General features: G+C 39.1%; 1 protein-coding gene across 1 annotated transcript in view; it reads right to left on the bottom strand.

The window, feature by feature from the left end:
- Nucleotides 1-3,666: 3,666 nt before the first annotated feature.
- nrxn2a (neurexin 2a) overlaps nucleotides 3,667-17,452 on the bottom strand; it is a 109,219-nt gene continuing 95,433 nt past the window's right edge. The window contains exons 17-21 of the mRNA XM_085364483.1: nucleotides 12,482-12,653; nucleotides 10,238-10,327; nucleotides 8,573-8,901; nucleotides 6,891-6,975; nucleotides 3,667-5,734 (exon numbers count right to left, since the gene is read on the bottom strand). Of these exons, the coding sequence (XP_085220609.1) occupies nucleotides 4,932-5,734; nucleotides 6,891-6,975; nucleotides 8,573-8,901; nucleotides 10,238-10,327; nucleotides 12,482-12,653 (1,479 nt within the window). The 3' untranslated portion in view covers nucleotides 3,667-4,931. The remainder of the gene's footprint in view (nucleotides 5,735-6,890; nucleotides 6,976-8,572; nucleotides 8,902-10,237; nucleotides 10,328-12,481; nucleotides 12,654-17,452) is intronic.

The raw sequence follows: 17,452 nt of genomic DNA, 5'->3' as shown, positions 1-17,452 counted from the left end.
TTCTTTTCTTTTCTTTTTTTGGACTATTTAAATTGCATTTAAGCCTCACAGAGATCATGATATTCCATTGCAATGGACTCTGATAGTATAAGAAGGTGCTTCATTATAAATAATAGACATCCAGGAGCTACTAACATGCCAGAACAACGCAGAGTCCAAAAGAGAGTGCGTGAGCAAAAGAGAGGAGTGAGAAAATGATGATGAAATTCAAGTGTAAGACCCATTTTTAGCACATTACACGACCTGCAATTTGTGCAAATACTAGTTCATCATGTTAAATGTATTAACCTGTCTTGTTAGCCTTTGTAGAGTGACGTCATTGTGATTGTCTTTGGTCTATCCTAAAAAGATTCTTTGGTCCCAAGCACTAACAGACAAACGGAAGCAATCAATATGTTACACTGCTAATTTGCAAGAATTACTCTCTTATAGTAAGTAAGGCAACAGGGGTTAATCTAAATTTTTATTCATTTCTAGCCAGATTTCTATGATGTAGTGAAGATTTTAAAGAAATTGAATGAAAAGTGCTAGATGGATTTATGTCCCACGAGCCTGACTTTGATAAGAGACAAAGATGTAGCCGGGATCAACACTGAGTAAAGACATGGCTGCACATACATCTTCAACCCTGCAGCACAGAAAATCTACACAAGCACTATTGTTTGGCTCCCAGAATTAGTGTGAGTAATTCAGTATTCAACCAAACGTGAAATACGGTCACGATCGTCCTGTTCCAGTCATCAGATTCACCAGGAAGAATATGAAAAGTGGCAAGTTAGCCTTCTTAGACTGTGAGATTTCCATCAGTAATGAGGGACATCTAAAAGCTGATGTGTACTGCAAACCTACGCATACGGATCAGTATTTAAGGTCTGACTCTCATCATCCACTGGAGCATAAATTGGGTGTCATCAGGACGCTACAACACAGAGCGAACACCATCCCCACAGACACAGCGGCCAGTGAAGCAGAAGAACATCACAACATCACATCAAGAAGGCCCTGAGTAAATGTGGTTATCCCAGCTGGACATTTGTCAAAGCTGGGCAGGCGCCTAAAGAAAGCTTCAGCCGATCCAGGAGAGAAGAACAATCGCTGCCTAAGCGAAAACCTGTAGTGATCCCATATGTGTCAGGAGTATCAGAGCAGTTGAGACACATTTTTTCTAAACACCGGGTCTGTGGCTTGTAAACCCCAAAACACGCTGCGCCAAAAATTGATCCACTACAAGGATCGGGTCCCCCGACACAAACAGAGTAACATAGTGTACGCTGTTAAGTGCCAGGAGGATTGCCAGGATTTATACATCGGGGAAACCAAACAACCTCTGGCGAAGCGGATGGCGCAACACAGAAGAGCTACCTCGTCAGGCCAGGACTCTGCAGTCTATTTACACCTATAGGCCAGTGGACACTCTTTCAATGATGAGGATGTACACATCCTGGACAGGGAGGAACGCTGGTTTGAGCATGGAGTAGGTTGGCGAAACCTGCAGCCAGCTGAGCCTGAAGAAGTCACTTGGATGAGTGACGAAATGTTTCTCCCATAAAACGCTATGTCCAGATGAACATAATCAACTTTTGGAGTGTTCCAGTCATTGTTCTCTTTTTAGTCTGTTTTTCTTTCCACCCTGTTTGCCCTTTGTATTAATTTCTTTGTCACTTTTTCCTATCGCTCCCTGTGTCAATCTGATAGTTACTTTTCTTGTGTGCCTTTCATATCTGGATGTGGTTCACACTCCTGTGGTTCTCTCATTGTTTCCACCTGTTCCCAGTTACCTTGCTATATTTAGCCTTTTGTTTCTCCCTCTGTCCATTCATCTGTGCACCTTCCTGTGTTCTTGCTTCTCTCTGCATGTCTCCTTGTGTTTCTTCATTGTTTCATTGGAATATGAACCCCCCCTCTTCTGGATAAATCTAATTTTTCTTCTCTGTTTGAATTATTTTTTTGTTTGCCTGCCTGAATAACCCTGAAGCACCTTTTGTTATTCTTCTCCAAATTTCATTAAGGTTTACCCTAGCTTACCTTACATTTGCTTCTGCATCTGTCCTCTTATTGAACTTAGAAGCACACACATACACAGTCAAACACACACACACACACACACACACACACACACACACACACACACACACAAACCTCCTACTCCTGAGTTATGTTTTACAGAACATTATGATGCCACAGGGAATTTTACTGTTGACCTTTCCGTTTTAAGATGCCATCACTTTACAATATTAAACATTTGTTGGAAATCTTCTGTTACTCGGTAAAGGAACTCTTAAGTTGTGGCCAAAAGCATATTTTATGAGGTCATAGTGATCTTTGGCCACTGCATGGTTGATCCTTGAGTCCCGGTCGATGTTTGGGCCAGGTGTGATGATATTTCTTCCAGGTGTTCTCATAAAATTAAGTAGAGTAAATCACTATTATGGGACTGGGTACGGTCACAGTGACTTTTACCTCTGACCAACAATCTTTATTCAGTTCATCATTGAGGCCAAGGGAATATTTGTGCTAAATATACCAAATTTTCATAAGACATTTCTGAGGTATAACATTCACAAACATGTCAGCATCTGTACCAAGGTTATCATAGCCGTGTTATTTTCATAGCTTTTATTAATATAGAGTTAAAAAGTTATTTTCTCTTTGGCTTATTTTTACTTACTTTGCAGTTTTCAGTGCTAAAGATTTGTTTTATTGTTTAAAATGTTTACTTTCAGTTTAGTTTTGATTACTTTACATTTTATTTGCATTTATATATTTAGCACTATAAACGCATTTGCTACGATTTGCTAATTGAAAAAGTGAGACCAACTTGAAAACTACTAAAACAAAAAGACTGACTGTATTTTTTATATTCAAAGTCTTTTTTTTAACCCTCTGAAAATGTCAGTTTCTTATTTGAAATTTAGTTAGTTTTATTTTACTACTATATTAACTTTGTCCGTTTGCAGGGACTGCACACCCACAGCTGTTGCAGAAGCATACAAGAACAAGGGTCACACAGTTTACCACACCATGAAGCCGAACTGTCCTGACCTAAAAACTACATTCTTTTCATTGTGCTCACCCACAATGTTGCATCCAAGAAGAAAAGTCAAATAAAGTTAATTATTTTAGGGAACTTCTAAGAAGCAACACACAACACAGTTGTGTACAAAGTATATAATCAAGTGTATTTTCATCTTTATCCACGTTCTGTACACATATTAAGATCCATTTCACATGAACACTATACAATAGCAATGAGTGAGGAATGGTATATTTTCTGAGCACTGAGCAGCTCATGTCGAATGGCACTTTCATAAAAAAAAGAACGAAATCACAGAGCATGAATAAATAACTCAACAGAGAAAATGGCTTTATATTATCAGATCCATTGAGTAACAGATTTAGCACATATAAAATGCACAATGCAACAAAACAAAACATTTGTTTGTTCCACCCTTGTGTTTTCTCTGCATAATCTGTACCGTAAATAATCCCCCCCCAAAAAACCCAAAAGATATTTGCAGCTATCAGAGGAAAAAGTGTGCTTTTAGTCCGGATTTGAGTAAAAGGCAATCTAAAATATAACGTGTTAAGAGGAGTGGTAACAAGATACATTGAAATATCAGAGAAATATCAATACAATTCACAAATCTTCAATTATTCATCTCGTAGAATAGTCATTTAATAACCGATAGAAAAAAAAAACCAATACATGTTTGGCTGCTTTACAAGGAATATCTATGCTTCAAAGATATGTTTACATTTTCTGTGTGCTTCTGAATTATCCCAAGACAGTTTAGAAGAAAGAAAACATTATGAGCGAGCCAGCATCTGGTGAGGTGTGTTGGTTTCCTCTTTCCAAGAAGCAATCAGAAAACACTCTCAAATGTGATTCTGAGCTCTTGAAAATTCCTGTAAAGTTCGGGCTGAAACAGTTTTGAAGTTGTCATGAAAAGCTGTGTTGCGGGGGCGAGCCAAGCATAGCATCTCGCATGATTATTCTTCTTTATACCTTCCCTACGTACACGATGCTTTTTCAATCTGCTAACCACTATATGTACATACAAGCAGTGTTCACGGATAAATACCTTCACTGGTGTAGAATGACTGGCTCACAATCATCCCTACCTGGAATGGCATGGCACATTGACTGCAATATCTGATATTAATTCTCTTTCTGAGCCATCATACTGTAAGGTTCACTGGCCAGAATATGGAGAAGGATTTGAAAATTCCTTTTTTCACCAGGAGGGCTAAATATCTTGCTTCATTTACTTTACGATAAGCCATCAGCAACACGGTACCATCTCTTGTGGATAGAGGCAGAGTGAGTGGGGAGTTTTAAAATCACATGAAATAACATGTAGACTGCAGACATGATGTCTTATCCAAATGAAGGCCTTCTGTTCGAGTGTAGCCAGGATGACTGTTGTGCTCTCTGTTCATCTACCATCAAAATTCAATAGCTGGGCTGTTCAGCCTCATACATCATAATGGGGACATTGAGACTTGAGATAGGGCATTACAAAGAAGTACAAAGAAACCAGATGTTTTTCAGCACTTTCTTCACGGTGCCATATCCATGCTATATACAAAGCCAAAGTGGATATGCCTCCTTCGAGCTTGTTAAAAACATAAAAAAATGATACACTAATAAGGAATTGGTGAATGCAGACTGAGTGCACATTGTGATACAGAGGATGAGTCAGATCTTGTGCCGTAGATAAGAATTTATCATTAATAGGAACTGGGCAACCTTGACTTTTGAGAAAAATGTAAAAGCAGGACACAATTGCTTTGCGCAGTTGTTGTTTCTTTTGTTTTTTTTCTTTTGTGGAATTTTTCTGATAGTCGACCTGACAATATTGGGGCGCGAAAGGAAAGCATCCTCTCTCATCCTCTTGTCTCAGTCCACACTTGCCTACTCTCCTGTGATTTCAGACGTAGTATTCTTTGTCTTTGTTCTTTTTACCCTTTGTGATGGCCTTTGCCACAGAGGCTGTCGCTGTGTTTTTGTCTTTGACCACTGCTCCGTTGCCCTCCGCAGTGGAATTGTTGGCAAAATTGTGGCTCTGGTCTGTCTGGTAGGAGCCCTCATCCCGGTTCCGGTACTTGTACATGGCATAGAGGAGGATAAGAATGCAGAGAGCAGCAGCAGCCACGATACCAACCACCATCCCCGTGGTGCTACTGGACTCCCTTATCACCTCCACGGCACCAGGCAGGCTCTTATCATCAGAGGCTGTGGGGTTGGCTGTGGGCACATGGGGAAAATTGGGGGGGTAAGTTAGTCCTGGTGTGTTTCGGGAGGATGGAGGAACAGGGGGCAGAAGCACCTGGTCACGGGTGTTCATTTTTCCTGCAGGAATGTGGAGCTGGTCAGGGTTGGTGGTGGGAACAAAAGGAGGTAAGGGGCGGGGTTTCTGGACTCCACCATCACCAGCAGCAGGGGGTGGAGGAAGGACTGTCCTGTCAGTGACCAAGGGGGAGTTTTTATTGTAAAAGTCCTCGTCATCGGATTCCGTCATCTCCCCAGAGCCGAAGGCTGAGACCTCCACAGGGTCACCACAGTCCTCCTGGTCCGGGGGGCAGGAAGGGTGGGGAGGGAGTATCAGGGACTCTTTGGTGGTTTCAAGTGGGGAAAGGAGAGTAGGAGGAGGAGGGATGACGGGGTAACGGGTGGCGATGGATGGGGGCTCAAGGGAATCCACTGTTATAATAGGCAACACTAATTCACCTCCTAGAAAGAAAACAGAAAAGGTAGGGGATCCTAAATTAGAGCAGAATTAACACTGAAATTCTGGCTGAGCAGTTGTGCTCATCAGAACGGAAGCACAATCTGCTCATTATGTACATTATTAATGAAGAATTTAATATTAGATGGCTTATCAGTGATTTTATTTATAGTAATTGCATTTCTATAATACATGGGTATTTACATCAGCGCTTGGCAACTGAGGAGAAAAGCAAACCGAAAGCATCATAATGCTGTCTGGAAGGTATGCATATGTGTGTGGGTGTGCAGATTAAGAATGTTTAATAATGCAATACAGCAAATGCGTAAAAAAAAAGAGCTCACATGCAGAAACAAACATACAAGATGACCCGTGAGAGGCGGCAGCTGAATGAAGAGCACATAATAAACACAAGAACATTAAGTTTTAAATGGCCATGCTGCGATATGCACATCTGTAGGCAGAGGTTGAGGAATGATAAGAGAGCAGAAAGGTTATTGTATGAATGAATCACACACAAAATAGTATGATTTTCTGAAAGCACTTGCTATCTTACAGATGTACCTTTAACCACTACTACTAGATGCCTCAACAATTCAACAATATATTTTCCTGTGTGTGTGTGTATTTGTATATACGATTATAACATTCTGCAGAGTTACAGATGTTACAGATACATACATCTACAGACATTTACAGCCAATAGGTTCTCTTTCATTATTATTTCAGTCACACTTTGCCGGGCCAGACAACAACAAACAATTCTGATAAGGTCATATTAATAATTAAGGCACCCACAATAAGGCCAGACTCTCAAGTTCTACAGCTTGTTTCTGTCACAAACTCGATCAGACTCTCTTAATGCCTGAAGTACACTTCACAAAGATTGTCTTTGATTCACTTTTGTGAGCTACAAATACAGGGTAGAGAACAAATTAATGCTAGTCTGTAATAACTATCCAAATAATGACAGTTATTTGACAGAATTACTCAATATGTGAGTGTAAGATAGTTGGATGAAACTGAGAAGACAGATCTGTTTTGTTAAGAACAATGATGGCTGCCTAAAAGCACTGCATTTTGTCTGCACTCCTGGGTAAAAATAACATTACTCATCTAAGCACCCTAGTACCATCGCTTCATAAGGACCAATTGACCCACCTGTTCCCGGTTCACACTCTTCCAGGTCCTCATCATCACTTGGACACTCAGCTGATGCCACCAAAATATCATCAGAGTTCTGTGGCTGAAAGCAAACAGGGAATACAATTTCTTTTTTAACAAATACCCAATAAACATTTTTCTTCATTCAGGCTCACAGACAGTCTCTTTTTTACACTGACTGTCCGGTCTGAGAAAAAAATCTGCACTATGCAGCACTGTACTGCTTAAGTGTTTGTGCCTGGAGCGACACTAGTAAGACTACAAGTTCAAAATGAGCCCATCAGCAGCTGCTTTTTATCCTTTACCCCATTGGCTGACTTTATGTGTGTGCAAACAATGGAAAAACATCACCGATGGAGGCTCTCAATGAGATAAATGCTATATAATTGGGTTTTAAACAATTCTTTTATATCAAATTTGCACAAAAAACCCATATAAAATTCTCACATATATTTAACGAGGATGCAGGATGCACAGTGGGCTCTGGGCAGAGTGGGCATTAGAAGGCTCACTAATGGATTACTTTGATAAATTGAAAATATAGAGAAGACCATTTTAGGATAGCTAGACAAAAGAAATGGAACAAAAAGAGCACTCTGCAGTTTTATTAGGAGAGGCAGTGGCAGTGGGGGTTCTTTAAAACCTCAGGACAAGTCCAACTACTGAAATTTCTCCAATTTGAAGGGTTTTCAGCATTTATCACATTCAAATTCTTTGTTTTTATGTGGCCGCTGTATTGTAAAAATACACTAAGCAAGAATGTTATCATTATCCTAATCCTAATACCTTGATGGAAAGTAAGTTATGCAGCGAATTCAGAATCAAACATGCTGGATCAAACCTGTTATTTAATGAATTTATGAAGCATTTTAGCTTACCTATTACTCCATACAAGGTTTTATATGCCTAATTCTTTCAGTAATAGCTGATGCAGCGCTAAGAAATTTAATGATGCTGTGAAACACTGAAATTTGTCAAGGTGTGAGACTTAAATGTGGTTCATTTCATCTCATAACTCCTTTCATGATGATCAGGGGAAAAGTGTGTTCATGTTCCTAAACCCCTTTAAGGCCTAAAAATCTGAAAAATCTGAAAAATAAGCTTATCATTGTCAAATGTAGAGAAGAACTGGGGATTCTGAAGTGTTCTCTGGTTTTGTGATTGTGTGTTGACTGTCATCTTAGATTCTAGTACTGCAAGTTAAATTTCAAAATGTGCATTAATACAAGATGAATGGAACAGAAACTACAGTATAAGCTAAACATGACAGGGGGATTAAATAAGCTCCAAATGTGTAAACCTGTGCAAGTTTAAACATTTATGTTTTATAAGGTGACACACATAAAGACAGTGCCAAAGTATTACTCAGTTTTGTTCTTATATTAATCACAATTTTGCATTTTTAAAGCTGATTGAGAATGTTAAGGATGCTTAGACATATTAGCAACCTGATAATTGAACAGAAATATAAATTTGTAATTTTGGGAATCACGCACAGCTCCAGATTTCTACAAAGCTAATTAATTAAAAAAAATAAAAATAAAAATCACTCACTGTTATTGAGCCATATTTAAAATGGCCTTTTTTCCTACTGCGAAACATAGACAACAGCCTTCACCTTATGAGCTAATTACCTCCCTGTTGTCAGCAAATTAGCACCCCTTTTTAAACTCGCTGACCTTTGAGATGCTCTCACTCAAGCTGGGCGACCGCTGCCTGCGGGTGGTGGTGGTGGCCATCGTGGTGGTCGTTTCCATGATCGTGGTAGACATATCAGACACCGCCAGCGGGGTGACGGAGGTGGTGTCCGTGGTCACCACGGAGAGCGAGTCTCCGACCAGCCGCAGGTTCCCCTCCACCTGTACGCTGGGGTCATTTTCCGCTGCCAGTTTGAGCACCTGGAGACCATTGTAATACAGCCCTGAAATCTGACCCTGGAAGGGTCGCCCTTTGTCAGAACCGCCAATTTTAATGGCTGCCTGGCTGTTAAAGATGGTCAACTGTCTCCCTAAAGTTAGACAGAAACACAGAGAAGGAGATGATGGAAAAGGGGAGAGAACGGCAGAGCACACACAGAGACGGCATATGGGAGATTTTGCACAAGAACATCATCTGAGCCAGGTGGGATTTAGTAATTAATTTGTTTAAAAGCTTATTTAGATGTTAACTCTAAAAAGGGAAATGTTGGTTAGCAGCAAGTTTATAATTTTGACTTTGCACATACAAGAAGAGGAGGCTTAAAGCCTATTTAGATGTTTATTTATGATTTTGAAATGTCACTGAATAAGTTAGCAGCTGCCTGTGGGAAAATGATATTTATATTTGTCTCTTAGCTTTAGAGGGGAAAAAAAGAAGGTGTGAAGATCTGTATCTTATGGCTCCTTTTAACAGGTAACTACTAAAATGGCAGTCTTGCCACACATCAGACAGTTTGAAGCCGAATGACAATAAAAATTTGACTCCCTCCTCCCACTGACTTCATCAGCCATTAGGCCATTAACACATGCTTTTCCGTGGGTTTCCCCCACGGTCCAATTGTTTTACCTCCTCAAAGGGGCAATGATATTCAACAGCACCGCTGTCAGCACCTTTACTGATAAGCAGTGTTACATCTGAGGAGGAGGGCTGCGGTAATGGGCCCAACTCAGGAGAATACTTATTAGCAAAGTTAATGGCTGCAAACAGTGATCTACTTTAACAGCCTGTCAGGGTTGTTTTGTTGCAGCAAAAAAAAAAATTCAGCTTGGGAGTCTGATGTGCTCGTTGTAGTACAATGCAAGGCAGCACAAGATTACAGGGAACAAGAAAAATGGAAAGAGGTTCACTGGGGTGAACACATCCTGAAGCTGTGGTTTAAAATATGGTTCAGTTATTAGGAACAAAGCCTAGTCAGCTTATGTCCAGTGTTAGCTTCACTGGTATTAATGAAAACGTTACACAGCATTTTAATGATATTTATGTAGAATAATTACACACAGTATCTAATTACACACAGTGGTTAAGAGGGATGATAGAGGGTTAGACAAGGGTTATGCGCTTTTAGTTAATTTAGTTTAAAATCTTTGTTAAGGTGCAGCCTCTCCACAAGGTATAAGGATGACAAAAAGAAATGGCAAGCACGCCATATCCGTTTGCTTCCACACTCATTTTCTTCTGCTTAAAGCTATACTGTGGCCATTAAAATTCATAGCCGGTACAAGTTCCAATTAAAATGGAAATGTATACGTCTGGGTAACCTGCACTTTGTCACCCTTGTCTTCTGGCACTGCACCTCTCAGGGGGGGAAGTTTATTTACTAGTTATTTCAAGGGTTAATTAATTAATTAATCAATTATATTTTTTACCTTTATCGAGTAGCCACTCGTCAACTACCCGACCAAGTCTGTATGGGATTCTTTGCCTAGCAATAGCCAGTCGTTCATTATCATAGTGTCCTTCAAAGAATTTGGAGAGACAGATTAAAGGTTAAAGTCTGCAAGCTGAAACATCACATGGTTAGAAACAAAGTTATAACGGCTAACATTTTTAACAAGTTATCAATTTTAACTCAGCTGTGAGTTAAAAGAAACTTGAGCTTTACTTAGTGTTATCTAGTTATTATGAGTAACACTGTTAATGCTAATTAGAGCAACGTTTAGGCTATTTATAATGTGCTACTCTAGTTAGTGTTATTTAGCTATTTTTTTTTCCAAGCAAAGCATCGTCTTCAGTAATTACCAATTACAGACGAATAATTTTATGTACTTTATAAAACAGACGTTCATTCATAAGAAACAACCAATCAAATCAGGAAAACAGTTGCATTTAGACAGTGATAAAAAGTCATGTAGTTAGAGTAGGAGCATATGAATTTGATTGCATTCACAGAGAGCCAAAGTCTCGCTCACTTCAGTGCCAAAATGCATTTTTCCAATGCAGCGCATGGTATACATGCAGTGTTTTTACTCGAGCTCCCAGAAGGCAGTGACAGTATGTCAACATCAAAGGCTTATGGGAGTTGCAATTTTAAGTCTCTTTGGTGTTCATTCATTCATTGTCTTGTTCATTTATTTGAACGAGACACAAACAGTTCCCCGGTGAGACAGGACTTCAGCTCTCCTTTAAACACATGCAAATGCAAAACAAATAAATTAAAATAAAACAAGAACAAGCAACATACAGTAATTACAGTATGAATTGTTTCTAGACATTAGGAGAGCCCAGATTTTTATTTAGACCTAGCACCGAGGAATTTCTATCAATCATCAGCCACAGGGTCACTAAAACTGATAGTAAATTATTGTGACATTATTTTGTTCCATTCACATTCTGTTGAGATTATTATTTGCAAACATTTTCAACAAATTTGTAATTAATACAAATATGAATAATTATTAGAATCTAAAGTAAACCATTACAGCACAACAATGAAAAGGCAGTTAAATGCCTGGTTATACTGTAAGCTGTAATATAGTGAAGATGTTAAAATATGTTTGCCTTTTTTTTCTCAAACAAATTGCCAGAAAAAAAATACTCCATGATATTTGATATCTATTTAAGGCACAAGAAACTTGTGTGATGTGCACTCCCTATTTCTAACTATTCTATGCATTGCCATGTGAAATGTTTCAAATATCACTGATTGCTGAGTGGGAGCTGACATAAAGGTGCACACCATCTTCATTACCCAATTGCATGCTTGCATGTGCCCTCGTGTTATATGCATCTGTGATTTGAACACCAGCTGGAGGCACAGAAAAGATGTGGTTTGTGTCCCACTATGCCAGCTGGTGCACCTGCTCTGAATAAGGTTAATTGGTAGATTGGTTCAGAACAGGTTAAAGCACAGCCAGTTATGATCATTTTATGTATGTATCTTTTCTTTTTTGGGTCCATGTATATGTTGTGTGCACACAGTTGAGTGATTTTTACTCACTATCATAAGTTACCACACATAAAATAAAACTGTTATATAACTTATCATTATAACAGTCTCCCTTTAGTGAATCTACACTATTTTGTATCTAACAACAGACAGATTAAGTATGATCAAGCATGATCACAGCCACATTTTGAATGTCAGCAAGAATTTGTCAAGTGAATATTTATTGAAAACAACACTATCATATAAATTTAAGGCTAGCAGTTCATACATTCACATCTAAAACACTGCTATATTGGGCTGAAATAGCACTTAAGCCGCACAAGAATGGCTTAAATATTACACCATTTAGAAAAGTCTAGAGAATCCCACCTGAGCCACAACTTCACATCTTCCCACCTCTCTACCAAACTAAATGCAAATACGGCAGCAGCTGATGAAAATACCTGAATTGCTAAACTCAAAAAGGCAGCTTTAAGGAGATTTACTCATTTCAAACTATTATATTTTTACACAAACACATAATTTTTAGTTGCATGAGGCAACTTTAATAGATCTCTTATAAACTGATAAAATAACCACGCAGGAACACTGAATTGAAATTATTCACTGGGCAAACTGCCAAGGCAGAAATAGGCAGACATGCAACCCTTTCTCTCTGATCCAGAAGTTTCATGCTGTCTTACTATGCGTGTAATAACTCCAAAGTTTGTCCTGTTAACCTTACCTGGTGGATAACGCTCAATGACTGGATGGTTGTCCACCTGGAGAGTGGCATTGCCACCACTGCGTGTGAAGCGTACAACATGGTACTTGCCATCATTTACTATGACAGCAGGCTCATCAATAGTGATGTCATCTGTCCCCACATTGAAGATGACACCAATGTTTCCTTGATCCTGCACAAAAACAAGAATGAACGTGACTCATTAGGCAAATGACAGATGCGGTAGGAAAAGCGAGCATTGCCACAAATGGGTTTGGGGAAAGTCCAAGATAGTGAAACATGTTGAGCAATCACTTAAAAATAAATGAAAGTAAGGGCTAACCCTACTTAGAGGTATTCCTCTGCTTCTCGGGGCCTGTACTTTGAGCCTTAGGGCATTTGCCCTGGGGGGCATTATGCCCCACTTCAATCTGCTGCTGGATATCACTATTAAGAGCATATAACACAGGTTGAACAATACAGTGTCAGTTGTGAATGATAAAATAGTAATTATTGCTAGTATTTATTTATGCATTTATTTTACAGCTTAGCAGATTGCGTGCCGTTTGGCGTGTATTATTAAATTATATTTAATATTGATATTTGCTTTGTACATCAAAAGAACTGTTTTAATTAAATTGGTGATGTTTATCTTTTTATAATATTTTTCACACTTTTCTGACTAAAGAGACAATGGCTTGACAAGTTTAATCTATCTGCTTGTCAGGCCAGGAACCTTGTTTAAACGGAAACCCATATCCTTTGTGACATGGGCAGTATGTTTAGTTCTTTCTTTAGGGTTCAGTGCCATTTCCCCTCAGCAGCCAGCTCCACTTTCCTGATGTGGATCACTCTTGACAGAATCCTGCTGTTTCTCTTTTGGTTGACCAACTTCTCACCCTGTCAGCCTCTACCTACTCCTGCCAACCTTCCTCAAAGGTCAAATCTGCTTCTCAAACTAGCCTTTGTTTGGTACTAATAAGAAACATTGGAAGCAAACTCTGTGGGGTCTCTGTGCCTGTCCGGCCCTTGTACGTTCACTGCCTCGCAGTCATTTTAAATGCAAGCCAAGGACAAAGTGCTAAGGTGGTTATAATAGACATAGTGAGAAACAACACAAAGCTGCGGGGCCACTTTCCCTCGACTTATAGCATTAACCTTTAATGCTGGTTTAATACAGAAGTAAGTAAGTAAGTAGAAAAGGTGGAGAAATAAATCAAAAGACCATACTTATTTCATTGTAGACCAGAGATTATGCAATGTGATATTATGATATGTATAACACATGCAGTAATATTCTACTTTTATCCCACCCCATAACATGTGTGTCATGGTCCTGGGCCATGTGGGCCCAGTATTCTTAGTTCTTTGTATTTTTGTATTTCGTTCCTTATTTAGGCCATGTCTTCTGAGTTGCCCTGTTGTGTTGTTCCCTAAGTGTTTTCCCTTCATGGCTCTCTCCCCCCTGTGTGCCCTCTATGTATTGATGAGCCCTCGTCTCCCTTTGTGGTTGTTTCATGTTTCCCCAGCCCGTTATGTCTGTGTTTTCCCCGTGCTCTCTCTCCTCCTGTCGGAACCTCTGTGCCTCTACATGTCATGTTCAGTTCACCCCGCCCTGTCTCGTTATGATTATCAGTGTCACCTGTGTTCCCCGTGTGTGCCCACTTTCCTCGTTTACCCTCTGTGTATTTCTGTCTGAGTCTCCCTCTGTTCGGCGTCGTGTTCTCCCTCATGTTGTGTGGATCTCCCTGTGTCTACCTTCGAGTACTAGTTTACGTTTTTCCGGTTTAGTTTTGCATGTCCTGTATTCTGTCCTGCCAGCATTAAAGCTGTGTTTCTTAAGTTCATCCCCGTGTTTGTGAATATTGCTATTGGGTCCTTCTCCTGCCTGCCACACAACGTATCATGACAATGTGTATCTCAAATGTTTACAGTCAAGGACAAAAGAATCTGAAGGTTCTTATTCAAACAATCTCGACTCCTGCAGCTGGTTACACCGTATCAGACCTTGAACCAGCGAGGAAAGACGAGGTAAAGAGTGAAAATGACTGGAGTTGTGTTTTATTTGAATAAAATCTTGCAAACTGCTGGCCTTCCATGCTATGATGTGCACAATATCTACTGGCCTTACAGCCATTATGTAAATATGTTCAACAGTGGGCCTTGCATTGCAATTGGATTCCCTGCCTCTACTGTCAGAAATGAGCTGCACAGCTTATTCCTTGACATGCACCATTTCATATAACTGATTGTTCCCCATTTTCTTCTACCTCCAGTACTGCATTACTGACTCAAAGGCTAAAAATTCAAATACGTAGACTTCTTTTCCTTCCTTGATGGTGTGATGTAAAACCTTTCTCGGTGCTTTGCTCTTACCCTCTAATCACATGTAAAACCATTCGAGAAACCTTTTGAATTTGAAATAATTATTCTTGCTGACATGGCTGGTGTTAAGTACAGAAGTTTTAAGGATTGTTATCTTTTTATGCTTTCTAAAATCACCTGAAAGCCATCATGAACTCATGAACAGGTGAATATGTGCAATTGAATTGAATTATGATCCCTGAACAAAAGCTGGACAGTTAAAGTCACACAAATGTCACAGAACATGTACACCCCTTCAAGAACAAAGACACACTTTGGCAAATGAGAAATCCTTTAAATGCCTTTTGATACGCACTTACTATAAATTCCTTATATTTTTTATTGTCAGTGTTATCCTTTATATTTTCTTTGTATACTTATCTGTAACCTAAATGGACAACTTTGGATGTCGGTAGTTTAAATATTCTTCCGATGATGCAAACTGATGAGTAGTCATTAGGCAGCTACAGGGTAGTGCGACCTCAGGTCAAATTTCAACTCGTGTCCTCTGGACAACAATTAAAATCTCCAGGGCCAGGAGAGTCTGCCTGGGGGTCCTTATGGCTTCAAAAAGTGCTGCTCCTATTTTGCTTACTCAGTCTTAGAGAGTGATTGCAAAATAGCCCTGAAGCACCTTTTGACAGTTGGCAAAGCAACACTAATGCACCCCGGTTTTTGTAAACAAAAGCTTGGCCATTCTAGTCAACACATTCTCACTCCCAACTTATCACATACTGATGCTTGGTCATGAGTCATGACCCATCACATTTTTACTCACTGCCCTTTAGCATAATTTTTTCAGTGTGCAGGGCAAAGCATTTTCCAGATAAAATACAAAATTGAAGGCAATGTGGTGCTGAAACAAGCATTTTGTGAGTCGACCCTTATAGAACCCCATAATACAAAACTTTTAGCACAAATAAACTTATCTGCAGCCTGGAAAAGCATTTTTCATTCCTCTCAGTGTACTTAACAGAATAGACAAACAGATAATACAGACGGCAACATGAATATAGCATATTTCAAGATTTATATGTGCAAGGGTGCAGAGTGCCAGATTTTTGAATGATTGTGGAATAAATAAGGAATGGATAACTGGCCACTATAAACACAGCATTATGATAACTGCATTGAGTTTATATAAAGTTATATATTATTATGGTTGTGGTTATTTTATCTGACTGACATTAACTCGTTGACTGTGACTGTGACATCACTTCCTTAACTGCAAAGTGGTTTTTAATGCCCATGTAACTGTATGAAGTGCATTTTCTTGCACACTCACTAAACTGTTTCGACACCCGCTCTGATGGACTCTTACTTTTCTCCCAAAGATTTTTCATTCCTGTATCTCATCTAACCTGCTACTGACTATAATTCACATGAGGGAAAAAGTACTGATTTTTATAAGGATATGTGATTTCAAGAATTTGCAGCTTCTTCAGATGAAATGATGACGTGACAAAATGAATTAAAAGAGTTACAATACTAACAGTTCTTCTGTGATAATACATCGCCGCTGCCTGATATATTTTTAAACAGAGCACAGAGTGGACCGATCATGATTCTTTTAACACCACCAGCATTTCTGTCTGTCTCGGTTTGTCACCAGCCAAATGTTTGTCTCTGAATTGGCTTGCTTTACTATACTCTCTACTAGAGACTTTTTAGAGGTGGGTGGGAGCCTGCGACAATACTGTTGGGATTTTAGAGTCTTCAAATCTTTCTCAGAAATATAGAAATGATAAAATGTGCTTCAATCAGGTGTGTCGCTGTGGTCAGGGGTAAGGTTTCCATTAATTTCTGATGGAAACGACACATCTTAAATGAAGGAAACTGAGCTATAAAATTTAAAAGATTATGAAAGACACTGATTCCCAACTAAAATAAGTTCTGCATAAAAATGTGTAATTATTACTGTAAAATATATTCTGGCTATATAGCTAAATGGCTTATCACCTTAATAATATTGGGGAGAGGAGTGAGATTAAGGAATCACTGAGGTCCACCCAAATCTCATCCAGTAAGTTGATCTTTTGCTCTTGAAGCACTGCTTTAACAATTCTAATAGTCTCCATTTTGCACAGTGTATGTTCTGTTTTGTTTCATCTTTTAGTCACTCATTAAAAACATGACCATTTGAAAATAGCATTAGCCACTCTGATGTGCTCTCAACTGAATACGGTGATGGTTTGCTGCTTTTGTGCAGAATAATTGGTCTTTTAAGCTGGTGCATGTACCGTGTTCAAAGTCATATTTTTGAGCTAACCATGTGACCAGTTTATTACAGCAATCTTCAGCAGCTCTGAAATCCCACTGTAATTATTCATCACAGTGGTAGTTTTGAATGAAAGGGGTGAAATCTGAAGAAAATCGAAACCATAAAAAGCTCATATCATTTGTTTCCTTTACTATTTTCAACTGTTATTCAAGCCAGCTTTGCTCTCAGTCGTCCTCTTCTGCAGAGGGCAAATTCCAGCGTGGAGACAGAATGAGATAAAAAGAAGAATTAACACTAAAGCAGAATACATTAAAACAAATCACAACTTATGTCTCTACAAAACAAGAAGGTGTGAAATTGTTGGGAAACTAAAAAAAGATTTCAACATCACCTGAACTGCTTTGGAT

The sequence above is a fragment of the Diplotaxodon limnothrissa genome, linkage group LG10 (genome assembly GCF_057381915.1).
Source record: "Diplotaxodon limnothrissa isolate DT_005_m linkage group LG10, D_limnothrissa_male_GT1.1, whole genome shotgun sequence".
In the NCBI taxonomy this organism is placed as follows: Eukaryota; Metazoa; Chordata; class Actinopteri; order Cichliformes; family Cichlidae; genus Diplotaxodon; species Diplotaxodon limnothrissa.
The sequence above is the reverse complement of the archived record's forward strand: the minus strand, read 5'-3'. Positions and strand labels throughout refer to the sequence as shown.